Source organism: Meles meles, chromosome X (genome assembly GCF_922984935.1).
Source record: "Meles meles chromosome X, mMelMel3.1 paternal haplotype, whole genome shotgun sequence".
In the NCBI taxonomy this organism is placed as follows: Eukaryota; Metazoa; Chordata; class Mammalia; order Carnivora; family Mustelidae; genus Meles; species Meles meles.
The window spans coordinates 34,166,213-34,193,536 of NC_060087.1; the positions used below are offsets into that span (position 1 = coordinate 34,166,213).

The following is a 27,324-nucleotide window of genomic DNA, read 5'->3' on the forward strand; positions in this document are numbered from 1 at the left end:
CTCTGTTTACAATGGTTTGCATCGAAGTATTAAAACTTAAAAAAAAGAGAACTGGGATGCCTAGCTGGCTCAGTCAGAAGAGGGTATGATTCCTGATCTCGGGGTTGTAAGTGCGAGCCCCTGGTTGGGTATAGAGGTTACTAAACAACAGCAACAACAAACAACTGAAAAAAACGGACAATAAAAACAATTTCCTAAGACAGTTTTATTCCTAAAGCTCTAGGACAGGCACTAGCCATCTGGTCTACCTCCCACACTTGCACTGCTGTGAGGTGAGGGCTAACATTAGGAACAACGAGCCGAGGGCACTAGACAACTTCTACTGTACAAGTGAAGGGCCATATGTGCATACACGTGTTTTAGGAAGATTTTTCAACAAGGAACTCAAAGAAAAAAATTTTTAAGCCCTCAGTTAGGGCGCCTGGGTGGCTCAGTCGGTTAAGCATCTGCCTTCAGCTCAGGTCATGATCCTGGGATCCCAGGATGGAGCCCCTGGGCGCACTGGGCTCCCTGCTCAGTGGGGAGTCTGCTTCTCCCTCTCCCTCTGCCTCTCCTCCCTGCTCGTGCTCTCTCTCGCTAGCTCTCTCTCAAGTAAGTCAATAAAAATCTTTTTTAAAAATCCCCAGTTAAGGGGCGCCTGGGTGGCTCAATGGGTTAAAGCCTCTGCCTTTGGCTCAGGTCATGATCCCAGGGTCCTGGGATCGAGCCCCGCATCGGGCTCTCTGCTCTGCGGGGAGCCTGCTTCCTCCTCTCTCTCTGCCTGCCTCTCTGCCTAGTTGTGATTTCTCTCTGTCAAATAAATAAAATATAAAAAAAAAATCCCCAGTTAATTAAGAAGCATGCGGAATCACAATACCTCCTTCCTCCAAACGTCTAATTAACAAGCTTGTCCTTTACTTGATTGGTTAATTCCTGAGGAAATTACTGTAGAGGTTGTGTATAAGAATGAGGGTCTGTCTGCATTCACAAAACATATGAAAATGGGGAATATGGTGAGAAATACACCCGGACATAGGCACCAGTCATTATATTAGATTGTTTACATCTGTGGAAAACAGCTAAAGGACTCTCTACGACCAAAGGCTGACCAGCTCTATCCCAACTCTCCCACAGCTTAGACACATCGCCACAGAGCAAGGCAGTGTCCTCTTGCTAGACTGTGGGTAAGTTTCCTGGGCGAGATGCCACAACAGAACTTTATTAACCAATTCTTCCTCAGTCTCAATCTCAATTTACCTTCCCTTTTGCAAGGGCTCCCTAAGCTTCAGAGAAACGACTCACAGGTAGAAACATTTGTGGACATACTTACCTGAGCCTGCACAGAAGTTTCTTGATTAGGCTTTTTATACCTGGTGGGGGGTGGATGGCCAGATGTGTGTAGAGATGGAGTTCTTTATCATGAGATTAAAGCTTCACTGGACAACACACTTTACTTAATCATTTCAGGAGCCAACCTGGACTCAGAGCACCGTGAAATGAGCTTATGAAAATCAAGTTTTCTCATTCCCCATTCATCTCAGTACATTAGCAGCATGGGGTCCAGATCTGACCTTGGGTGGTTTACTCTGGACCATTCTAGCCGTAATGTATGAATCAGGCAGAATTCATGGCTTGATTTTCACTTTCATTAGCTAGAGCTTGGCTTTGCAGAGGTAAAGACAGTAAAGAAACTTAGGAGAATAAAATGACCACCAGGTGCTGAAGGACAGCACTTCAGAAAAATCTAAATGCTTTTTCTTTTTTTCTTTTCATTTTTTTTTAAATGGGAGCATAAGCTTATTTATTTTTCAATATATTTTGCACTTTAATGTGTCGGTTGTCTGGTCACTTTATTATAGTTTGCTCTGCAAGGCAAAAAGGAAAGTTCTCCTGGCACCAGCAGGTCCCTCATTAGCACACAGGCAAAGCATTCACCTTTATATCTAGCGTGTGAATACCCGACTTCATCGTCTTCTAGCGGTGAGTCTCCAGATCCTACAATAAAAAAGAACAGAAACTGCAGCAAGAAAAGCCACCTGATATGGACGACTATTTCGAAGCATTGCTTTGGCACAGTCATGCGAGAGGGGCAATTAGAACGCAGAGCCGAGAGTGAAAGCTTCCATGGCCATTCATGAAGGGACAGGGGACCTCTCAGAGTGAACCTGGCTGGGCGGAGATTGCCAGAGCCAATCAAAAGGAGTCTCCAACTGTTTTTGGAATCACCACGTGCCAACTGAAATTCTGGACTCAGGATAGAAAGTCAACTTCACTCTGAGAAGACGCCAATGTATATGACTCTCATGCCAGGGGACACGCAGTAAAATGTGTGTGACTCAGACATGGCCTACATTTTCTCCAGCAGTCAGAGAAAACTCAGTCGAACTGAGTGTTTGTGGTACCTGAAAGTCCATCTGTCTTGTGAAATGAATTTGGGTGGACGATAAGGAGGAAAATCGAATGTCTTATCTTAATGACAGAAGAACTACAAGGCTACTTTGGTATACTTGCAGGAAATGAGGGCCAGAATCAACAATCTGGAGGTTTATTTAGAGCCTCTCACCACGGCATCGCTGAAGTAAAGTTTCTTAATGAATCTTGCTATCCTTGAAAACCACAGAATCCGAGAGAAAGTCTGTATTTAATTTTAAAATTTAAACTCATTTGGAAGTTGGAACTGAATCATGTTTAGAATATTAAATATTGGATTCCAGTAAGTGGTAGTTTCTTCATCTTTAAAGTAGTACCAGGGCCCAAACTTCAAAACCAGAGTCTTAAATTTACATATCATATCTTTCCCTCTAGACTTCCTGGTCTGATCACTGACCACGGAGTTGGCACCATCTTAGTCCCATGTTTACCTACAGGGTCCTGCAAGTGTAACAGACAAGGGCAAGGAGGGCATTCTCTACTATGAGATTTTTCAAATCCCCATACAGGAGAAGGGAAGGAGTAATGGTCCTTGCTCCACATGTATTCCGGATGAGAGACAGAGTGGAAATTCAAAGTCAGAACTTGAGGAAGCCTGGACCATGTCCATTTGAATAAGGCCCCAACTCCCTAACCAGACAAGCCCAGTTCCATGTTCTCCTTTGCTCCAGGGTTCACTAGCTCTCTGGCCACCAAAAGGTACAAAGTTACACAAACTGTTCCTTTCTCAGTATCAAAAAGTGAACATGAAAACCAGTATTACCCTTCAGGAAAGCGATCTAACAAAATAAATCAAAAGCCCATGTTCAAACCCCGTTATCCAGTCATTCCACTCCTGGGAATCTAACCCAAGGAAAGAATGTTAAATATCGGAAAAAAATTTTACACACCAAGACTTTCTTGCAATGTCCCTTATAATAGCAGAAGACTCCAAACAGACCAAGTCGTCAGTCTCATGATTAAATAAACCATAGTACACTCATTGGATTCATTGGATTGTAATGTTATGTAGCCATTAAAAATAATGTTTATAAAAAGATACAATAGTGTGGAAAAAACTTATGTTATCACATTAAGTGAACAATGTGTCATAGCAAAATTATACAAATGGTGTGATTTATAACAATGTAACACAATCAAATTCAAAATAATGTATCAAAGAGCCTATGATAATTGGATGTTTTTCTTCTTTCTCATTTAAATTTTCTACTATAAACATGTATTACTTTCACAATGGAAAATAAACTTTATTATGCATGTAACTCAAAGAAGCTTAGTTTCTAAAATACATTCTGAATATATTAGAAGTGTTTCAGAATCTGCTGTCCCTCCCTCCCACCCTGTCTCCATTTCTCTCCACATTCAGAGCTGGACTGGAATTCTCTAAGAACTGTTGGATTCTTCATCTCCCTATGGCCTATCTCCCAGTAAGGGTCAAGAGATCTAGTCGTTAAGAGCACTTCCCTTTCCCCGCCAGTCATCCTGGCCTCCATACAATCTACCTAGGCAGTAAGAGACTCTGGACTTATTCCTGGTTCAAAGCAAAGAAGACAACGGTCACAGGTTGTGTTCTTCGGAAAGTAGCTTTTGGGATGGAGTTTGGAGCCCAGGAAATTTATTAGGGATCGTCAACACCTATGAAAGGGATACGAAGGAAGCAGGTTTGGAGAGAAGAAGTCAAGCTTTGAAGGCAGCACAATGACAGCCTTTCAGGCTGGGCGGAAATGGTAGGGCCTGCGTTGGAAGGCCGTGAACACGGGTCAAGCATTCCCAACAACAGAGGCTATCTCTGAAGGGGCTGAAAGTTGATGACTGGCCAAGACCAGCACTGCCTCCAGCTGAGACCACCGGTCCGTCCTTGAAGGAACGTCTGGTCTGGGCATCTCCAGGACCACCACGACATTCACTCATGGACAAATAGCTCAAGATGTGTAATCACAAGGGGGCGGAGGTACCTCCATAGAGAAGGGAAGGGACCTATTGGAGAGGTAGGTGTACAGCCCCATCCTGCTGGTCCATCAGCATTCTAAGACACCTTCTTCATATATTATTTATTACAGGGAAAATTTAATAGGGGAATGAGCAAACAAATTATCCTCTATCAACAAGCTATTATATATTCACTAATCAAGTTTGGAATACGGAAATGTGCATAAAATACAACTAAGCAGAAAAGCAGATATTGTAAACTACATACAGAATGAAGTATAAAGCCACACACACACACACGCACACATATATAACACTGACACACATATGTCAAATTTGGAATACAATAAGGTAGGATTGTAATCAGCAGGGGGAATGGTCCATAAATAGGCTGGGATTAAATGGATAGGCACATACTGAAAAAAAAAAATAAGAGTCCTATCTTGTACCATACCAAAAAAATCATTTCCCGAGAGTTTATAGGTCCACGTTTGAAAGCCAAACATTTGGGGGAAAATGCAGACCATCTGCATGGTCATGAGGTAGGGAAAGACTATTAAATCAAACGTACAAACCATCACTTATAAAGGAAAATACTGCTACAATTCACCACACTAAAATGTAAAACTTCGGTGCAATAAGAAACACATAAGCAACATTTAAAGACATGCGCCAGGCTGGGAAAAAATATTTGCCATGCACAGACGACAGAAATACTATCCAGGATATATAAAGGAAAGAATCCCCTGGGAAAAAAAAAAATGATACATAGGCACAAGAGCTCCTGGATTTGGAGCCACAACATGTTAATATGAAAGAATCCTCAACCTTGCTGGTCATCAGGGCGCTGTAGAACAAGATTCCAGTTCACACTCATCAAACTGGCACAGACCTCACCGGCAAGGATGTTGTGACAGGGGCAATTCTCAAGATCGGCCAGTGGAGTAGAGCTGGAACAACGAGGTTGAAGACATCCTGGGCACTGCACTTGAAACTACCCTTCAAATCAGCCCTCCCACTTTTATTTTATTTTTTTAAAGATTTTATTTATTTATTTGAGAGAGAGAGAAAGAGATAGAGAGAGAGAACACAAGTAGGCAGAATGGCAGGCAAGGGGAGAGGGAGAAGCAGGCTCCCCACTGAGCAGAGATCCCGATGCGGGCTCGATCCCAGGACCCTGGGACAATGACCTGAGCCGAAGGCTAAGCCACCCAGGCGTCCCAGTCCTCCCATTGTTAGACGTCAGCCTCAGGAACTTCCACATAATGCAAAGACAGCCATGCGCTATAATGCTCAGGGCAGCACTGCCTCTAGTAACAACAACTATATAAACCCATTACTAGAAGGAAACGGGGGGGGGGGGGTGTGTGTTCAAATGATAGACAGCTGTCACCGCTCAAATGGCTGAATTCCATCTACAGGAAACAAGGTAGAATCACAAACACAGTGATGGACAGTGAATAAAAGCAAGTTACATAATAAATAGTGTGACGTCAATTACGTCACATCTTAAAATGCAAAAATTACTACTATATGTTTTCCATAGATATGCAGGAAACTGTTGGAAAAATATACACCAACTTCAGATTAGTGGTTTCCTCTGGGCAGAGAGGATGCTATACATGCTATACATGGGGGTCATCGACATCTTATATCTTAGCAAAAAAAATCGGAAGAAAATATGAGTATCAGTTGAGTCTACAGGGTGAATTGTTTACTTATACTTGAACTACTTCCTTATTTAAAAAAGGAAGAGAGGAAAGGAGGGAGAAAAGGAAAGAAATGGGGAAGATGAGGAAGAACATACCAGAAGCCTCCATGCTCGAGCAGAACTCATGGGTGAAAATGTCCCCCTTTTTTTCTCTGCTTTTCAGGTTTTCTCCATTGAGCCTATCATCACTTTAAAATTTCTAAAAATGTACTGAACAATTGTGAAAGACAGTACCTGGCGGACTGCGGTATTTAATATTTCTGGTTCATTCCCCACCGCTGCAAGTCTTCACATCCCAAAGCCTTGAAGCACATCTAAAAGGACTGCCACACAAGCAAGTGCAGGACCAGTCGCCAGAAGCTGAATTTCTACACTCTGGGTAGATGACCTTCACCTGCACCTGCATAATACCCACTGTGAGCTCCGACCCCGCTCCTTGCCTCCAGGGCCATTAGGAGTATACTCCGTGTGTGGTCAAACCACTAGCTCAGGTCAAGAGCATGAGCTCTACTCAAGTGTCATGGGGAAAGTGGGAGATGTTTGCCCAAAGAGAGGAAACCTCCAGGTTACACTGTGACGAGGGTCTTTATAATGAGCCAGAAGGGGAGACAAGCATTCTCACTGTTGCTTTTACTAAACTTAGAGACTGCGAGGCAGACAATGCAGATCACCTCAATTCAGAATCCTGGCAGAGGTATTCCTGATGAGTAAATTGATTAGCCACAGCTCACGGACATTGGTCCACCCACCTCCACTTAGATCCCAACCCACTAGCATGGCTCTCCCTAGCACTGACAGCCCAACAGCAAATGGCCTTCTCGTGGTCCAACGGCAGGTATGCCAGGGAAGGGTGCGACCCCCAAAAGCAAGACCAATCTGGGTATACCAAAAGCTGCTGATAGGTGGCCTGGCAGCCATTCTCCTCTTTTCTCTTGCTAAAAGACCCGCAAGGTCCTGTTTGGCCGCAATGTGCCCTTCCCCAGGAGATGAACGACCACGACTTTAAATCACAAATCGCCTTCTGCCAATGACCGTTGCTGGGGTAGGCATGAAACTCGGGATTGGCCAGCGACAAGAGAGAAGTCCAGTTTGGGGGGATGGGGAATATGGGAAAGATTTTCTCTCTGATGAAAGAGGAAACTGCCCAGGGAGAAAACTTTTTCCCTCTTTCCTCGCTTCCTGCTTTGGAAGCTATTGTGTAAGGGTGAATGCCGGAAGCTATGGCAGCCCTTTTGCAACCATGAGATAAGATGTTGGGACTTCTAAAGATTTACAGCTGTGGACCACATAGTGGAAGGATAACAAGAACTTGGGGTCTGTGATATACCTTATTGGGCTACTAAATCAGGCTCAGACATCTTAGCTCCAGACTTCTTGTTAGGTCAACAATAAATGTCCTTTTGATTTAAGTTTCTGTAAAGAACGTTGTTTATTACTTGTAACTGATTGTATCCAAACCGATACACAAATGAATGGGAATTACTGCCTATTACTGACAGGGGATAAAAGAAGGGAAAAGAAAATAAATACTAGCCATCCCTCTCTGAAAGTGTCCAGTTTATATTCAGCCTAAACTCACGCATCGACTTCTATAAAAAATAATAACCAGTCTACAAAATGGACATAGGGAAGGATGCCATCAGACCAAAGACTAACTTACGTGTAGCAGATTTTACTTACTAAAGTTTAATAAGTAGTAAAAGAGGTTCATACATATCGGGGATGTTCCACAGGTTTACAGTGAAAAGAAAGGAAGGAAGAAAAAGAGAGGGCAGTGGGGAGGACAGAGGAAGGGTCCTTAACATACTCTTCTTGATTTATGAAAAGTCTATCCCTCTAGAATTCTGGTTAATTGAGGTCTTATTATGACAACCATTAATCAGTCCTCATATGGTTTGGATTACCACTCTTTGGAAAGAATGCTTCAGTGCTTCTTCCACACAAACACAAATTCAACATTGGCTCAGAAATCAGAAACTCAGTGCCATGAAGGCTTCTGTCCCTCAGCCATACCTGGAGCCAGTTCCATTTATAATTCTGCTCTCCTTGCAGAAACTTCATCTAAGTCAACAGATTTCCAAAGAAACAGCCACTCCTCTCCTCCAAAGTTCAAATAAGGGTCTTTCTGGTCAACTGAATCCCACCTTATCATTCTGAACATCCACGTATCATTGAGGCACCAAATCACTCTTAAGAAATATCTATTATAGGGGCGCCTTGGTGGCTCAGTGGGTTAAAGCCTCTGCCTTCAGCTCAGGTCATGATCTCAGGGTCCTGGGATTGAGCCCCGCATCAGGCTCTCTGCTCAGCAGGGAGCCTGCTTCCCTTCCTCTCTCTCTGCCTGCCTCTCTGCCTACTTGTGTTCTCTGTCAAATAAATAAAATCTTAAAAAAAAGAAATATCTATTATATGTATTAGAATTACATCAGGAACTTCAGTTTTAGAAGGCTAGGAGAATACTCCTTCCGTCATCCTAAACGTGTTCTCATGGTGGGTGGGGGGAAGCATTGGAGACTAATGAAAATACAGCCAGTTTGCTAAAACTCTGTATTTCTTTACTGATTGGGACACATGATCCAAATGGACAGATCTGCCGGTTCTTTGTTATGTTTTTAACTCAAAGGGCTGGGCTTATTTTTTAGTTATTTTGAAGACAGCTCTGCATTCTTAGTGTTTGGTAGGAAATTTCTATTTTTCCCTTCATCCTCATTATTCTAAATATACTCTTCTTATTATCAAAAGTCATTGTATTAAATAGCAAACTGCATCATCAATTTTATCCCAAAAGCCAATAGCAAAATAAAATTCCCTTTACAGTAGAGATTCTTAATCTGAGTCCCCGGACGCCTAGAGGATCAGCGGAAAGGCTCTGTGCACAGAGTGCACGAACCCCCTGTAATCGGGCATGCCTTTTGCTACATAAATACACTTTCTGGGGGAAAAAGCTGCTAACCTTCAGTAGATTTTTAATAAGGGTCTGTGATCCAGAAAGTATTAAGAACCACAGTTTTATAGCATTCTTTTTTTATTCTTTTATTATTATGTTCAATTAGCCAACATTCTTTATTTTAAAGGATGTTTGAATGTTTACTGAGGACACACGCAGTATCTCCTTGATATTTGACTCATTTTAGTACAGAAGAGGAAAGAGAAATATATTTAAAGCAGAGATAAATGCTTACCTTTACTAGATCTTATTGTTTTTCCCTAGATTTTGATGTCAATAGAAGCTTTCTGCAATGACGGAAATATTTTCTATCTGTGCTGGCCAGCAGGGTAGCCCCTAACCATATGTGGTCAATTAAGCCCTTGAAATATATGGCTAGTACAACAGGAAAACAGAGTGCTTTTATGTCATTTCATTTTAATTTGAATAGCCACATGTGGCTAGTAGCTTCCATACTAGACAGCATAGGTCTAGACTTAATTCAAGGAGAAAACTATGAAGATAAATTATGTCTCTAAATAGCACAGTGGTGAGAACCACGTCTAATATATCTTGTATATCTAGCATAGGATTCAGAACTGGTAGTCAACAAATGTTGGAAGGAAAGAGAAAAATTCCCTTAAGTTTCTTATGACACATAAATCATGTGTCCTTATGCTCCTGTGTCTGCAATGGTTTATCCTGCTCGGTGCAGCTTCAGTACATGAAGTTGAAATGTGACAATCCTGGCGAGATCTGGACGTTTAGAAAAAGGTATTTTAAAATTGCGTTTATTTTGGGGCACCTGGGTGGCTCAGTGGGTTAAAGCCTCTGCCTTTGGCTGAGGTCATGATCTTAGGGTCCTGGGATCGAGCCCCGCATCGGGCTCTCTGCTCAGCGGGGAGCCTGCTTCCCCCTCTCTCTCTGCCTGCTCTGCCTACTTGTGATCTCTGTCAAGTAAATAAACAAAATCTTAAAAAAAAAAAAAAGAGTCTCCATAATTGGGCACCTGGGTGGCTCAGTGGGTTAAAGCCTCTGCCTTCAGCTCAGGTCATGATCTCAGGGTCCCGGGATCGAGCCCCGCATTGGGCTCTCTGCTTGGCAGGGAGCCTGCTTCCCTTCCTCTCTCTCTGCCTGCTCTGTCTATTTGTGATCTCTGTCTCTGTCAAATAAATAAATAAAGTCTTTTAAAATTTTTTAATTTATTTTATTTTATTTTTTGAGGAGGGGAGGGGCAGAGGGAGAGGGAAAGAGAATCTGAATCCCCACACTGGGCATAGAGCCCAATGCAGGGCTCAATCTCACGACCCTGAGATCATGACCTGAGCCAAAACCAAGAGCTGAATGTTTAACTGACTGAGCCACCCAGGTGCCCCCAGAAAAACGTATTGTGTACCATTGGAAGCCATAGGGTATTTGTGGGAACCAGATGATTCAGTGCTAGCAAATGATTTACCAAAGGGTTTACACTGCAGCCATAATAAAGTATAAAGGACATTTGGATGGCTTATGAACAAAGATCAAATCCGGGGCACTGCCAGGAAGACACAGTCTAAAGATGAAGCCAAAGATATGACTGTCAAATCCTTGGTTAAATCAAGATGGTGACTCAGAATCCCTTCAGTCATACAATAGGCCCCTGAAAGAGATTAAGGATCTGTCTCATAGATCCTCTCAATCAAACAGAAAAGAGTCTGTATCTCTAAAATGTGTGAGTATGGCTTTTGTCTAGTTGAGTGGACTCCAAGAAGATTCACAGGAGACCCACAGCATTCTTAATAAGTTACACACACAGAAATATCCCTGGTATGACTGAGGGGACAGAAACATTACAGAATGAGGGGAGGTCTTTGGACTCCCAGAATTCTCCGGTCAGCAAGCAGGCTTACAAGACTGCTTAGCTGTCAACAGGTGTGACTTTTCATGAGAAAAGAGCATGCTCAGAGGGTGGACAAGAGCCAAGAGGGTAGGAAAAATCATAAAGAATCTTCTTTATGCCTGGATGGCTCAGTCAGTTGAGCGTCTGCCTGCAGCTCAGATCATGATCCCAGGCTCCTGGGATCAAGCCCAAGTGGGACTTCCTGCTCAGTGGGGAGCCTACTTCTCCCTCTGCTCGCTGCTCCCCCTCCTTGTGTGCTCTCTCTTGCTCTTGCTCTCTCTCTCTCTCAAATAAATAAATAAAATCTTAAAAAAAAATTCTTTCTAGACTGGGAGGCATGACCAAGTTACTACCAAAATTTGGGCAGACAGATTTCAGAATTTCTATAGAATAGTTACTACTTTATGCCCCCAATTTAACCTCATTTTTTAAATGATGGGGGTGGGAGGGCAACCCTGCGGAATACAAGTTTTTGAGCATCTTCTGTGGCTAGACTTGACCTGAGACCGTATCCTCGCTTGGCTCTCATTTGCTCTCCTCGATCACTTACAGGTTTTCCCTGAGAACAGTCTGTCAACAAGCCACAGGCTCAGCTTCCAGGGAACCAAGTTAAGACAGCCATTGAATCTCCCTAAAACTCAAATACCCCAATTGGTCATGCCTCATAGGGTTGCTGGAAAGGCTAAATGTCATATGTATATGTTTTCAAAATACCATATTAAAATAAAATAATTACTACCATCCTTGGTTTGTTTTAGAGGCTTCTTATTTGATGGTTCATAATCTCATCTTCTATTTAATTCAGCTTCTAGTGCCCTGAGACACTGTGCATGTCAATGAGCTCCTGGTAAAAATATTAAAATGAGACAAACTTTTATCTGGCCTGATAAGTTTTTCAAGAATTTTTTTAATGCATTAAGCAATGTCAGGAACGTCGGCGCTACCAAAGTTTTCTCTGTGTGTTTTCAAATTCCTCCTTCTAAACCATCTTGTATGGTGTGTGTGTATTGTGTGTGTGTGTATAACTACCAGGAAAGGTCAAAGGTCGTGTGTGTGTGTGCATAAATACCAGGAAAGGTCACGTACTAAATCCTCTGTAGCAAAATAAACTATTGTCAAATTTAGTCAATGGATTCAGATGATCAGATGATAAAATTTATTAAGGAAAAAGTGACTTTCAGGTTCAATATGTTACCATAGCATATCCTTTGAGGCTGGAAAATCTCTGTGTTCCCCTATATGCCTTCATAATCTCAAGATCTTTACAAAGTGGGAACCTACAGAAAGTTATTTTATTGCTTTGAAGTATTATTCCCAAGTCTCTCATTTTGTGGCTCTTAGTAGCACATATGAGTGTTCAAACATTTTGGGGGACCCTGAAGAAGGGGAGACAGAGGGGAAAGTGGTAACCCTTCTCTCCTCCATGGATAACTTTACAAATGTTTCTTAATATATGGGAGGCCACTGAGGAGGGGCAGGAGTGAGTCCCACATGCCTGACCGGCAGGCAAGATCTGCTCTGTTAGGTCTTGGCAAAGTTCCGAGACAGACGAGAGATGTCCAGATGCTGCGTATAAATGTGTGTGTTTAAAGGAGTGCAGCAGAGGGGAGCCTGGGTGGCTCAGTGGGTTAAAGCCTCTCTGCCTTCAGCTCAGGTCATGATCCCAGGGTCCTGGGATCGAGCCCCACATCGGGCTCTCTGCTCCGCAGGGAGCCTGCTTCCTCCTCTCTCTCTGCCTGCCTCTCTGCCTAGTTGTGATTTCTCTCTGTCAAATAAATAAAATATTAGGAAAAAAAATAAAATAAAATAAGAAAGGAAAATATTTTCTACATCGTTTAAAAAAAAAAAAAGGAGTGCAGCAGAGACAACACTTTAGCTCTACAAGACCATCAGCTTCAACTTCAAGATGCAGACCCAGAAAAAGTACGCGGAGGGCCAGAAACTATAAATGAGCCACTTGTCCTTGGAAGCCTTCCTGGTCTAAATCAGTGGCAGGCTAACAGATGCAAGCCCAAAGCTAAGAAAAAGGGTGTGGGTAGGGGTGGGGGGGAGCAAGTACACCAGGAGGAGACGTGCTCCAAGTGGACACATGGATTCCAGAAAGATCGATCTAAACCTTTTGCGAATCATTAGGAATAGATGGAAGGAAATGTTTGTTACCAGTGTTTTTCCTGAGGGAGCACATTTATCAAAATGTTCAGAGGGGACAAGTTTATAGTACATCTCAGACATTCATTTCTCCATACGCCCTCCTCTTTTTCTTTCTCCATCACCATCCCGAGCCCTCACATGTACCAACAATCAACTAGAGTTGCGTGTTTCAAACTTTCAACCCAATTTAATGGGTCATATGGTACTCTTGTAGGGAAACAGAATTGAAAATGTCAGGGTTTGCAAGTGTCCATGGATAGATAATGGTTAAAGAAGGTGTGGTGTGGGTGTGTTTATATATATATATAGAGAGAGAGAGAGAGAGGGGGAGGAAGAGAAGATATGGTATATATATATATATATATATATATGTATATGGTATATAAAGAAGATGTGGTACATATATATATGTACACATTATATATTACATTATATATGTAATTGTATATTACAGAGTAATATCGCACCCTGCCATAAAGAAGGATGAGGTCTTGCCATTTGCAACAACATGGATAGAGCTAGACAACATTACATTAAATGGAATAAGTCAGATAGAGAGAGACAAATACCATAGATCTCACTTATATGTGCAATCTAAAAAATAAAACAAACAAAAAGCAGAAATAGACCCATAAATACAGAGACTAAACTGATGGTTGCCAGAAGGGGGGATGGGCAAAATGTGTGAAGGGGAGTGGGAAGTACAGGCTTGCAAGCTTCTAGTTAATCAATATGTCATACGGATGACAGGTCCAGCATAGAGAGCATAGGGAATACAATGGTGTTGTAATTAACTGGTGACAGGTGGCAGTGACCTCTGGTGTGAGCACAGATTCACATATAGACTCGTCTAATCACTACATCCTGGACTTGAGACTAATGTAATGTTGCATATTAACAATACTTTAATTTTAAAAAAGAAAATGTCACACTTTGTTACATATATTAAAGATGAATACTACTTTGTGCAACTTTGTTTCAATTACATGGGTGTGTACGTGGTAGGGTGTCCCTGGTTTGCAAGAGATAGTTCCATTTTGCATCTGTTGTCCTAGCATTATCAACAGCACTGCTTTTCACACTCAGAAGTAGACAATTAATAACACATTCACCCTAATGATAGGCCATGGAAGAATATATGCCTTCCTATGCATAGAATATATGCCTTTTGGAAAAACAGTGATTTTGAATATTTTGAAAACGCATAGAGAATGGCCTTGTCCTGTTCATTCTTTGTGTCTTCCCTCGAAATGAAGGCAGTTATCTAAGAAAGGCTTCCAGGAGCAGTGACGGAAGCCGCTGCTTTCCCCCTGATTTGTTCGGGACACAGATGTCCCATCCCATGAGAAGTCAAGCAGGTCCTGAGTTTCTTCAACCACCCGTCACCATCCTGGCTGGCAGGATGCAATTGGAAGAGCCCTGGGATCAAGTTCCAGCTCCTCTACTATCTGTACGTTCTTGACTGGGGAAGCCACTTTCCTTCCCTGAGCCTCAGTTTGCTCATCTGTAAAAGGGAGCGACCGTACAGTACACTACATGCTTTCGAATTAGGTTCTCTCCCAACATCCCCACCTTCAACCTGGAGCTGGGCTCACTGTAGTCAAGCAAATCAGCTTGCCTCCTCCTCCCCCTCCAACTAGTCATAACCAATCAGCCTGGCGCAGCAGTAACCTTCACCAGCCTCTCTCTCTCGTTGGCACTGCCTCTTCAGGTCCTCGGCACCACCCCAAGAAGGAGTGACGATCCAGGGACTAGGATGTAAAGCTGGCAGGGCAGCAGCTCTTTGCTACCTTGCTCGTGACTGTAGTCTGCGCTCCAGGAATGAAGCGAATGTCGATTTTAAGAGGAAGAAGGACTGAACTCTTCTGACCATAAGTCTCGTGCAATTTCACAACCACTGGTCTCTGTCTTCATGCCTCCTTCACACAGCCAACCTGAAAAGCCTTTCCCCCCCTTCTTAGTCCCTTGCCTGTTTTCAAAGCTATTTCAAAGCCTGGTTCCTCTAGTTTGTCTTTTCTAATCTTTACTATTTTTAAAAATATTTTATTTATTTATTTGACACATGGGGGGGGTCACAAGTAGGCAGAGAAGCAGGCAAAGAGAGACAGGGAAGCAGGCTCCCCGCTGAGCAGAGAACCCGATGCAGGGCTTGATCCCGGGACCCCAGCATCATGACCTGAGCTGAAGGCAGAGGCTTTAACGCACTGAGCCAGGTGCCCCTACTATTATTATTTTTTTTTAAATATTGAGCTGTTTTACATCCTTTTTTTTTTTAAGATTTTATTTATTTATTTGACAGAGAGAGAGATCACAAGTAGATCAGAGAGGCAGGCAGAGAGAGAGGAGGAAGCAGGCTCCCCGCGGAGCAGAGAGCCCGACGCGGGGCTCGATCCCAGGACCCCGAGATCATGACCCGAGCCGAAGGCAGCGGCTTAATCCACTGAGCCACCCAGGCGCCCCCCTACTATTATTTTTTTAAGATTTTATTTATTTATTAGAGAAAGAGAGAAAACGTGAGAGAGAGAGCCTGAGCAGCAGCGGCGGGGGTGGGGGGAGGGGGGTGATGGAGTAGGGAGCTGTACAGAGGGAGAAGTACGCTCCCCGCTGAGCAGGGAGCCTGATGTGGGGATCGTGACCTAAGCCAAAGGCAGACGCTTAACCAACTGAGCCACCCGGGTGCCCCTCTAATCTTTACTTTAAATCCTCTTCACACTGATATGCTCTGTTTACATTTTTTCAATTAGGGTTGATCTTATATTGCTTTGGATTTTCTGAAGTCATTTCAGATGTGTGTCCCCATGCCACCCATGTGGTTCGTCTGTCTTCCCAGCTAAATATCAGACTCCTCGAGGAATCTGGTGGGGTTTCATTTCCTCTTTCTGCCCCAGTGAAATTAACAAAGTACTCCTCCACCAAGAGGCCCTAGAAAGGGTTCTTCCCTTCAAGCGTTTACACCTACTGATCTGTTCGAGCTGTCCCACCGGTGTCAAATGAGACGCCCACCTCCCTTAGTGAAGGCTGTACTTACAGAAACAGATACTGTATTTAAGATTCATGAAAGCTGCCCAAATACAGTGGCAACTGGTACATCATTCTTGTCACTAAACCAGTGGTTTAATTTACAAAATTCTGGCACATCATGGCAAAACTAAGAATAACAGGCTTCAGGAAAGATACTACAAAAATAAAATAAAAGTGTAGCAGTGTGTACTGAGCATGCTAGGCAGCAAGCCTTTAAATGGGCAGCTAAAGACAGGGCGCCGGAGGTGGGGGGCGCAGCCGGTTGGGCATCCAACTCTTGGTTTCTGCTCAGGTCATGATCTCAGGGTCCTGGGATCGAACCCAGTGCTCAGTGCAGAGTCTGCCGCAGACCCCCTCTCTCCCTCTCCTTCTGCCTCTCCCCTCCCCGCTCTATCTCTCAAATAGACAAGTAAAACCTTTAAAAAAGATAAATGCACAGCTAATGGTATTTTAATATAGATTAAATGGCAGATAGAGAAAGACGGGAGGAGGTTGAAGAAAGACACTTTTGGCAAACAGCTGTGACATGAACAGCGTGAGGATGTCTACAAGGGACAGGCTACTGCCTGTTCGGCTAAAACCTGAGGCTTTGTCCTTCAGCAATATTCTCTGGTTCCCTGGCAGAGGATGGAGCCCAAGCACCCCAGGATGAAAACCTGGACTACGCCTGAAGCCTTCATGCATGATTTATTTAACCAGCTCTGCCAGTGACAGGAGGTAGAATGGCTTCCTTTGGGGTAGCTTCTCTCCTTGATTGTGCAAGCATCCATTTTTCACCCAGTGCCCTTGAACTGACAGTCACACACCGGCTGCTGTCAGTTACTATTATCTTCACTGGGAGACCCATGCTCTGGGGAAAAAAGGAAGGCGGAGCTGAGCCGACAGCCATTTTGGTTTTCAGAATGATCATCTTCAGGCCTTGCACAATACTTGTTGGGGGAGGCTAAGCCCGAGGACACAAAGCCCTGTCTAGGTGTGAGGGGCATCTATGGCATCCTTCTGGGTGAAATGAGCCCCCTCCTTTTGAAGAATTGCATCATTCTCCGTGCCACCCCCATGGTTCTCATGCAGATGGCTTTATCCTAGCCCCTGACCACAGGGACAATCACATCCTCCAGAAGATTCTCCTCTGGTGGGAAAAAAAAGGCAAAAAAAAAAAAAAAGAAGGAAGATATGAGCCCTGTAGTTGCCAATGACAAACATTAAGTCTCAAAGAAAATGCCAGTCCATGAGAATGAAAACACCAGAGAAAAGCAGAGACAAAAGGGAAAGAGGGAGATAAAGAGAGAGTCCACAGTATTTGAGTATTTGAGTCCTTAGCTCCAGTATTCTTGGGCCCACCAGCACACCCTGCCTTTACATAAAACAATAAAATCTCCTTTTTGCCATGGCTAGTTCAAGACGGGTTTCTGTTACTTGCCAGCAAAAGTTCTGACTTAAACAGTAGGTCATCTATTCATATCTGAGTGCAGTGAATGGCCAACCTATGGCAAGACATCGGGTTTGGAATAAGAAATCAGTCTCGGCATATCACCTCCAATTCCTTATTTCAAAACAATACCATAGCTCAGTTTTAAATCACGTATGTGGGGGCCTGGGTGGCTCAGTCGGTTAACTGTCTGCCTTCAGCTCAAGTCATGGGTGCCGCATCAGGCTCCCTGCTCAGTGGAGAGTCTGTTTCTCCCTCTCCCTCTACTGCGTATGTGCGCTCTCTCTCTCTCTCTCTCTCTCTATATATATATATATATACACACACACACATATATATAAAATATATATAATAAATAAAACACGTGTGTGCAGGGCACCTGGGAGGCTCAGTCGGTGGAGTGTCTAATTCTTGATCTCAGCTCAGGTCTTGATCTCAGGGTCATGAGTTCAAGCCCCATGTTGGGCTCCATGCCCCAAAACAAAACACATGTGTGCTGTTTAACAAATTTACTGGGACAAGCTTATTTTGAATAAAATATCTTAGATCAGGATAGGTTTAAAAAAAAGTCAATACTAATAACACAATCTACACAGAAAAGGATTATGAAGCTTTTGTTTCCATAATATACATATATATGCACATATATTATATATATAACATTTCATGGATTCTAGGAAGCACATTTTTTACAATTAATTTCTGTAAACTCACGGTGATGACCTTTACAATCTATGGAAGTGCATAACTGAATCGGCATCACTTTTTTTTCATAGTACCCAAAATAATGGTGCCTCTGGCAGCTGAAAGAGTCTTAGATTGGATGACTTACAGTGTGCATGTATGTGTGTGTTCTAGATTGTGATGTAAAATATGTTTTCTTCTGTAGGTAGCAAAGAATTTGAAAATAACCATATTACACAACTTATCTAGGGATCCCAAACTGATGACAGAGGAAGCTTTGCTAAACAGATCAACTAAGGCATTTGTCCACTCTCTTACCTAATGCCTTAACACAACCACTTATAGACAGGGTTCCCAAAACGGCTTCCTTCTTTATGTAGAAACCCTGTGATCTTCAGAGAGAAATTTCTGGTAGCAGAACAGGCAAGTGGGGGCAATATATTGGATCAATGGACTTCTGGCATCATTCAACAAATACCACATGTAGCTTCCTGCCCAAAGAGATGCATAGGGTGGCTTCCAACCCCACCAAGATTTCAGGCACTGGTGAGAAGGGAGCCCAAAGTGCTGCCCACTGACAGAAGGCAGTGTCTCAAAAGCACAATTGTAAGTCAGTTGCTTGTAACTTGCACTTGGTGTCCCCTTGGAAACCATATTATAAATGGTTATCGGATCCCCCGAAGAGTCTACAAGAGCCATTTTGAATCATCATGTAGTGGAACTTTAGATATTCCTGGGGGTGACTCAGTGCTCACTACAAAGAAAGGACATTCTCCTCCCTGCAGCACCTGCGACACCCCACATCTGCTGCTCCCCGCCACCCTGGGACACGGCATTCAGGCTCGTTCTATTTCTAGTACAATCATCCTGCTAGTTGGCAGTCTTGATCCGCTGACCTAGAGTCTAGCAAAGAGACTCATACGGATGTGGGTATTTCTCCGTGTGTCCTGGTTTCTCTTACGGAGAATCCTCTGGTCCAAGAATTCAAAGCTCATAAATTCCAGATGCAAACACCAATTCCCATTTTTAGGTCTTGGCTGTTGTCAAGGATGCTACAACTTGTCAATACAGGAGTCTGCTGGCAAATTGGCCCCTTCCCAGCCGCTTGCTGGAGAAGGGCCTGCAGTGACAAGCTCCTTTTGTCCTTCCTCCAGCAACTTAAGTCATCAGTGAGCCCCAGGGTCAAGGCAAGACAGTGTGCAGGGAGGGGACTGGTAGAGTTGGTCAAGTCCCCAGTGACAAGCTCCTTTTGTCCTTCCTCCAGCAACTTAAGTCATCAGTGAGCCCCAGGGTCAAGGCAAGACAGTGTGCAGGGAGGGGACTGGTAGAGTTGGTCAAGTCCCCATCTGCAGGGATGAGACCAGTGCTCAGCAACCATGGGCCAGTGAAGAAGGAAGTACACACCCTCATACCTTTCTGAGCTATTTTCCACCACTGTGATGAGTAGATACAAGTCCAGTGTAAGAAGGAAATGGCCAAATGAAAGGTAAATGAAATGAAGGAGCAGTAATTTCTCTAACCTTTTATCACACAGGGGTAGTCCCACCTTATTCTGCCTATTGGCCAAAGCAGACACCAGTGAGTCCTAACACAGGTGTTTATGGCTTGTAAGGAGGAATAAGAACCTACTCTTCAGCGGACAGACTCTACCCCACGCACTGCCCTGGATGACGTACAGGAAGTATTTTATTTAATCTGTGTATTCACGTGGAGTGTATCCAAAGGGAACGGAAAACAGAAACACACTATTTTGCGTCCCTTACAAAACCTGTCAGTAAATTGTTTTGGTGGTATTGGTGGTCTTTGAAAGTTTTTCCTAGATGTATGGTAGCCACGTCCCATTCAAATTATATACAGCATAATCAAATCGGGTGTGGAATCTTTTTCTTCATTAAGGTTGCATCGGGGAAGCAAGACGTGGGCATTTTTAGAACACGGAGGCAGATGTCTCCTAGAACTACCACTCTTCAACGAGTTGCTGAGCAAGGAAATGCAAATGAAAACCGAAGGCAGGCAGGAAATGGGAAACATCTTAGCACATCAGCAAAGGCAACTCTTTGTTTTATTGTAAAATCCTGAACAAGTGATGGGGTAGCCATCTCTCCTGAGAATTTTCTAGTATGTGAACTTGAGAAGGTGTAAGTGTCCTTTGACCCATCAAATTACTAGATCGTGCTGGTCTAATTCCATAAAATACAGTTAAAGTAACTATAGGTTGGAAAGGGAATCAATTCCAAAGTCAGGCGAGTAGGACTTTATTTCAGGCAGTATTGGGAGGCCTTGGGGCCTGACCATGCTCATATAAAAATCAACTAAAAATTCTGAATTTTTTGGTTTACTTTTTGAAATCCATCTTGAGTTTGCAAAAAAAGAAGGAACAGTCAGAAGCCAAAACCTTTGCAAAGACAGGAACCTGGTCAGACAAGCATAGGTTGAGTATCACCTTTCATCTCAAGGACAAGTATCAAAATTGAGGTTTGATTTCCGTGGACTAGGCCCACTCAAGATTGGCAGTTTCAGAGGAGACCTCCCTTCTCCCCTCATCACACACACACAGAACCAATATACCAAAGGTCTACACATTCAGTGTAAAGAGTAAGCTAGAAAGAAATCCATTCCATGTACCAGATCTAGAAAGAAAAGTTCTTGTCTTATACCCTGGGACTGACTGGAAGATGAAAAAATGAAAAAACCCTCCCAGGAGAATATAACTACACTATTGTAAGTATTTATAATGACATTATTATTGCTATTATAGGACTACTAAAGTCTCATTAATAATAGTAGTTAAAACCAGAGTGATGCAACCAGTTTGGGAAAAGATTAAACATCGAGTAAGATCAAGTGTTGACAAGGATATCAAGCAGTAGAAATACAGGGGTGGTCGAATTTTGCATTGGTACAATGCCTTTAGGAAATGACTTGGCATTATTGCGCAAATGCAAAGTTAGCGCAAACAGTGATCCACCAATTCCGCTCCTAGGTATTCATTCCAAAAAAATTCCTGCACATTCTTCCAGGGAAATGCACAAGAACCTTCTGCACAGCACTGTTGGTGGCAACATAAAACTATCAAGAACCCAAACTCATGCCAAGAGTACCACGAATTAATTATGGTACATTGACGCAATGGGATTCTGTATAGTAATCAGGAGGAACAAACTAAAACAACATGCAGTAATACAAACAAATCTCAAGAATCTAATGTTGAGTGAGAAAAGCACGTTGCAGAAGAACACATTGAGGACGAGCTCCTTCATACAAAAGTCCAAAAAAGCATGCAAAAGTAAATAATATATTGTTAGAGATATAAACATATTCAGGGGCTCCTGGGTGGCTCAGTCATTAAGCATCTGCCTTTGGCTCAGGTCATGATCTCGGGGTCCTGGGATGGAGCCGTGCATCAGGCTCCCTTCTCGGCAAGGAGCCTGCTTCTCCCTCTCCCCTGCCCCTACTTGTGTTCCTTCTCTTGCTGTCTCTCACTCTGTCAAATAAATAAGTAAAATCTTTAAAAATAAATAAATAGGGACAGCTGGGTGGCCCAGTTGGTTGGGTGGCTGCCCTCGGCTCAGGTCATGATCCCAGTGCCCTAGGATCGAGGCCCACATTGGGCTCCTTGCTCGGCAAGAAGCCTGCTTCTCTCTCTGACTCTACCTGCCACTCTGCTTGCCTGTGCTCGCTCTCTCTCTCTCTGACAAATAAATAAATAAATAAATAAAATCTTTAAAAATAAACAAACAAATAAATAAATAAGCATATTCAATAATAGCATAAAATAAAATAGCAAAAATAGCATTCCAGAGGAATGACTAACCTGAAGTTTGGGTATTGGTTACCTCTGAGGTGATAGAAGGTATAGAATTGTGGGGGGCGGGGTGCAGGCAAGCGAGGACTTCAAGGTAACCCTTATGTTCTTTTTGGGTAATGTTCTTTTTATTAAACTGGCTGGTAGATAAATAAATACAGCCATAGGTACAGAGCTATCTATTGTTGTTGTTGTTGTTGTTGTTATTGTTGTTATGAGTTTACCCATATTATATATTCTTTTGTTCTACTCAATGTTTAATTAAACTTTTTTATTTTAACCAGAGAAATTATAATGTCTTTGATGCAAAAAGTTTGTTAGGTTGGCTTTTCATTTGTTTGCAATTAGAAGAACTTGTTTATCCTCAAAGTTCTTAAGAATGACCATTTGGGCTTCAAGTAAAAGGCATGCTTTGCCAATGAAATTAGAGAGTCTTAAATCTGGAAATGCTCTCAAAAGATAATCTGATGCAGACGCTGGCTTCCAGGACAGAGTGTCCCAATGAAGACTCAGATTTGGAGACAGTGCCATCCCAGCCTACTTTCAAGCAGCTTTCAACATTTTACCTCTCAGATGGTCCGTAATCCTTCCTTATTGTCTACCTAAATACTTTTTTGCTTTATTTTTTAAAGATTTTATGTATTGATTTATGTGACAGAGGGTGAGCGAGCACAAGCAGAGGGAGTAGCAGGCAGAGGGAGAGGGAGTGGGAGAGGCAGGATCTCCACAGAGAAGAGGGAGCCCGATGCAGGATTTGATCCCAGGACCTTAGGATCATGACCTGAGCCGAAGGCAGTCACTTAACCAACTGAGCCCCTCAGGAGCCCGGCTTTGTTATCTTAACATGTATGCCAGGATCCTCCCATTGCCACTACCAATGCTCAGGAGAAACTTTCTGTGAGGTCAGTACATCTGGAAAAGGGCTGAGAAGAGTGTTATCAGAGTGGACAGAAAAGGCCTCTTGAGGCTCAGGCAACAAAACTGTGCCAACTGGAAGCAAGGTCATGTCCAGGAAGTCACTTAAGCAGACAACGGAACTTCCCATCTCTGCAGCAAGAAGTTGGGGACTGCCCAGGGGAGAAGGACCTGGAAGTGCCGCTCGCCATGGCAAGATGAGAAGGGATTTGAAGTCTGGGAAAGAACAAATGAGGCAAGGCTTACAAATTAAATCTATAAAATGTATTTTCCTGAAGAGATTGGAAAAGCTTTAAAAGATCAGTAATATCTGGGATTGCTCAGAGTGTGGGGAAATAGAAACGTCGCTTATAGATGTACAATGCGGAAGAGTCTTTCAGGAAGGCAAAGTGACAGTACACATGAAGATCCTTAAAAATTCACACGAGGGGCGCCTGGGTGGCTCAGTGGGTTAAGCCGCTGCCTTCGGCTCAGGTCATGATCTCGGGGTCCTGGGATCGAGTCCCGCATCGGGCTCTCTGCTCAGCAGGGAGCCTGCTTCCCTCTCTCTCTCTGCCTGCCTCTCTGCCTACTTGTGATCTGTGTCTGTCAAATAAATAAATAAAATCTTTAAAAAAAAAAATTCACACGAACCGGGGCGCCTGGGTGGCTCCGTGGGTTAAGCCTCTGCCTTCAGCTCAGGTCATGATCTCATGGTCCTGGGATCGAGCCCCGCATCAGGCTCTCTGCTCAGCAGGGAGCCTGCTTCCCCGACCCCCACCTCTCTCTGCCTGCCTCTCTGCCTACTTGTGATCTATCTCTCTCTCTGTCAAATAAATAAATAAAATCTTAAAAAAAAATACACACAAACCATACAAGTATCGAATCATTATGCTGTATACTGGAAACTAATATAACATTATGTCAATTACACCTCAACTAAAAAAAAAAAAGATATCAAAAAGGAAAAACTACACAAGAACCTTGAGCCAGCCACTTCCAAAATTCATCCTAAGGAAGCAATCAGATAAGTGTGCACAAACAAGGATGTCCATTGTGATGGTGTTCATACTAACAAAAAGTTGAACATACTCTAATGTCCATCAAGAGGACACTAGTTAGGGGCACCTGGGTGGCACAGTCAGTTAAGCGTCTGACTCTTGGTTTCGGCTCAGGTCATGATCTCAGGGTCATGAGACTGAGCCCCGAGTCGGGAGCCTGCTTGAGATTCTCTTTCTGGATCTCTCTCTTCCTCTCAAAAAAAAAAAAAAAAAAAAAGAGGGGACTAGTTAAATAAATTGTGATATGGTTATTAAGAATAATGATACAAATAATAATTGAAATGATAATGGTATGCAGACTAAACCAAAGGGATGCTAAGATCTATATGTCTTACGTGGGGAAATCAGATTTCTAAACTTTAAAACACTAGATAGATAGAGACATGGATAGATTTGCAATGAAGCATGTATAACTCAGCATGTTTGAAATTTTTGCCAACACTCCATTGGCAAGAATATTAATTAGAATGGAGAGGGGACCACCACAAATTTCAAGTTTACAAGGAGCAGATTACCCAAACATGGATGGATAAGTAATATTGCTTTCATTGCCTGAATGTATGTATAGAATAGAGCTTAGAAACACCAATAGTGAAAGTGGTTATTTATCTCTGGGTAGTAGATCACAGGTGGTTTAATTTTTATATTTTATGCTTTTCGGTCTTTTGGGATTTTTTCAATGTCCTTCTGTGACTTTCACAATTATTCAAAAGCTATTTCCAAAAATGCAAATAGAGAAAAGAACTTAAATGTCATGTCTCAAGGATGGAAAGCAGGAAGGGAGAGTTTGGGAGGCTTCAGGACCCGGCTCTAAATGCAGTCTTGCCCTCTCAGGAATCTGGAAACTTCCACCGTGGCCTGCTACTCCCACAGTTATGTGGAAGAGTTGCTGAATTAGTGACCAGGAAGGGCCACATCTTGTCCATCCTATTTTGATACAAAGTGCCCAGATTCCATATATTTTAGTGTAAAGGAGGAGTTTTAAGGTGACAAAAAGATAAAGATGAATTTTGCACTACTGGAGAAGCTGAGGAAACATTAACGGATTAACTGATGAAAAGGAGATTTTCTCAACTCCTGCTGTGCTTTGGGCACCACTGAGGAGATGAACCGCCATCAGACTAGGAAAAAAGCCCAAGTCAGAAAGAGGGCTTGAAACAGGAGTAGGGAGCCCCCTGCCGGCTGCCTCACCAGAGCTCAACTTCCCAGATCCAGGCAGCCTCCCCCTGGGGGCCTAAAAGAACATGGAGGGCAGACTGTGGACTGATTCCTCACAGTCACTGAACAATGACAGGGAAGCAAAGAGGCCTCAAAGGCTAAGGACGGCAATTTTCAAACCAGTCAAACTATGGGGTGTGGAAAAAGAAAGACATGAAAAGCTTCAATTCTAGCCTCTGTTGTGTTTGAGAACATCTTATTAAACAGAAAAACCAGGAGATTGTTTTTAAACAGTGATAACTTGGAATCAGCATTGGTTCACAAAGAACAAATTAGGCCAAATTAACCTCATTTCCTTGGTTTACTCCAGAGAATTCCCCTCTGACCCAGCACACTGCATGCATAGGAAGGGCCACACTCCCTTATTTGCTATCCCTGTGACTGTATGGTAATACCTTAATCTGATAGGAATACTCTAAAAATATACTGATCTATATACTGTGTTTGTGAAGGCATGACTTTTCAACTTTTTTTTTTATCACAACCCACAGTAAGAAATAAATTGTATCTTGTGACTCAAATGTCACACACCAATACTTAAGGTGCCATGCTCTCTCATATTTTCTATTCTATTTCATTTTAGTTTCAAAATGGTGTTGGTCCTGACCCACTCACCGGAGTTCATAGCCCACTAATGGGTGACGCTCTTCTGGGAGACACGCTGTATGTAGGGCTTTGTGGAGTTCTGGGAGTGGAAGAAGAATTAAGAAGAATAGTTTTCAGAAGACACAAAGCTGGAGAGGACAGGTTCTTGATTTTGCTCCTCCCAAAGCAGACCCTGAGACAAGGACTTGGGTGCAGGTCAATCATTTGGGAGGTGAGAAAGAAAGAAAGAGAGAGAAAAGTCCACAAAGTCGTGCTAATGAGTAGGCTGCTTCTGGGGAAAACCAGACTCATTCCCACTGGGGAAGCTCTGGGGGACCGAAGTCCACTGACTCCTGCCCCTCCTTGACTGAGGGCGGGCCTCAGGGGCGCTCTATCTTCTACCCTTCCAGAACTTTCTGCCAAGCAAGCTCCCACAGCAGTTGAAAGCCTGCAGGCAAAGCCTCTGAGGCACAGAGACATGTGAGGCAAGAAGCTGTCATCTTGAGTGGGAACGGTCTACCTGGGTGGGGGGAGAAAGCAGAGGTGGGCCGAGGGGAGATGGGGCAGGACATCAGCAGCATTGGCTGTGGCAGGCAAAAATGACAGATGAAGAAATCATCAGAGGCAGTACCTGGTTGGAAACCTACAAGGAGAAACTGACTAGAGATTATAAGCCTGAAGTCTTATTCTTCTCTTCCCACACTAAGCTGTACAAACCCAGTGTGGGGGGATCCGCCCTGGCAGACAGGGTCTAGTTGTCCACAATGTGAACTCACAGGCGAAGCACATCCTAAAAAGGAGAAAGCAAAAGTGACCAGCAAGAGGGCAGAGGCTACACTCCAGAAGGCTAGTTTATTCTAGACTGAACCAACTCCACCAGGAGTACCAGACCGTTTAGGCCAATTCCTGGGACCACACTTTGTGAATGACACAGATATGCTGGAAGATGTGAGAAAGAAAAACCAAAAAGCGGCCAATGAGCGCTAGCTTTAGTAACAAGTAAATAAGGAAACAAATAAATAGAAAGTCTGTTGAATGGTCGGGAAACTCCTGAATTATAGTCTGAAGAACATTAGACTTCAGGTACACAGAATCCCTGTGTTCCAATTTCTTGGGGCTGAAACTACAGAAAGAGAGACGTGGTCAGTATACTCCCCAAAGTGAAAAACAGCGACAATGTCTGAAAGTTTGCCCAGAGGCTGATTTCAGCTCAATTTGGGGGAAAATTTTCTAAGGCTTTGAGACCATCTTGAGACACTATCAAAGCTCACTGAGCAGGGGAAGTGAGCCGGGGAACCCTGCCCTGGGGACAAGGGTAGAGACCTAAGGCCCTTTCCAAGGTGAAGATTCTATGGTTCTGTAAAATTGTAATACCAAAGAACATCTCGCACACAGGCCCTGGGTTGACTTGTATGTGGTTGTAAAGCAAAGTGGGGAGAGGGGGATGGGCAGAATGGTGAAGGAAGGGACAGAAGACCACTCTAAACATAAGAGAGAAAAATAATTAAAAGGCGGAGTGTTGAACACCTCCAAAAGATCACTTTGTCAGCCCTGGGGAGGGGGGAAGGATCTATGACTTTTAATCCCTGTTGGGTACAAACTTGGGCTCCTGCCGTTTCCCC

The 27,324-nt window shown here is 43.3% G+C and overlaps 1 protein-coding gene across 2 annotated transcripts in view; it reads right to left on the minus strand.

The window, feature by feature from the left end:
* SRPX (sushi repeat containing protein X-linked) overlaps window positions 1–27,324 on the minus strand; it is a 120,598-nt gene that overhangs the window by 66,970 nt on the left and 26,304 nt on the right. The window contains exon 2 of one of the 2 annotated variants that reach the window (XM_045994517.1): window positions 1,915–1,974. The exons of the other annotated variant lie outside the window; for it this stretch is intronic. Coding sequence (XP_045850473.1) covers window positions 1,915–1,974 — 60 coding nt within the window. The remainder of the gene's footprint in view (window positions 1–1,914; window positions 1,975–27,324) is intronic. 2 annotated transcript variants of the gene reach the window in all.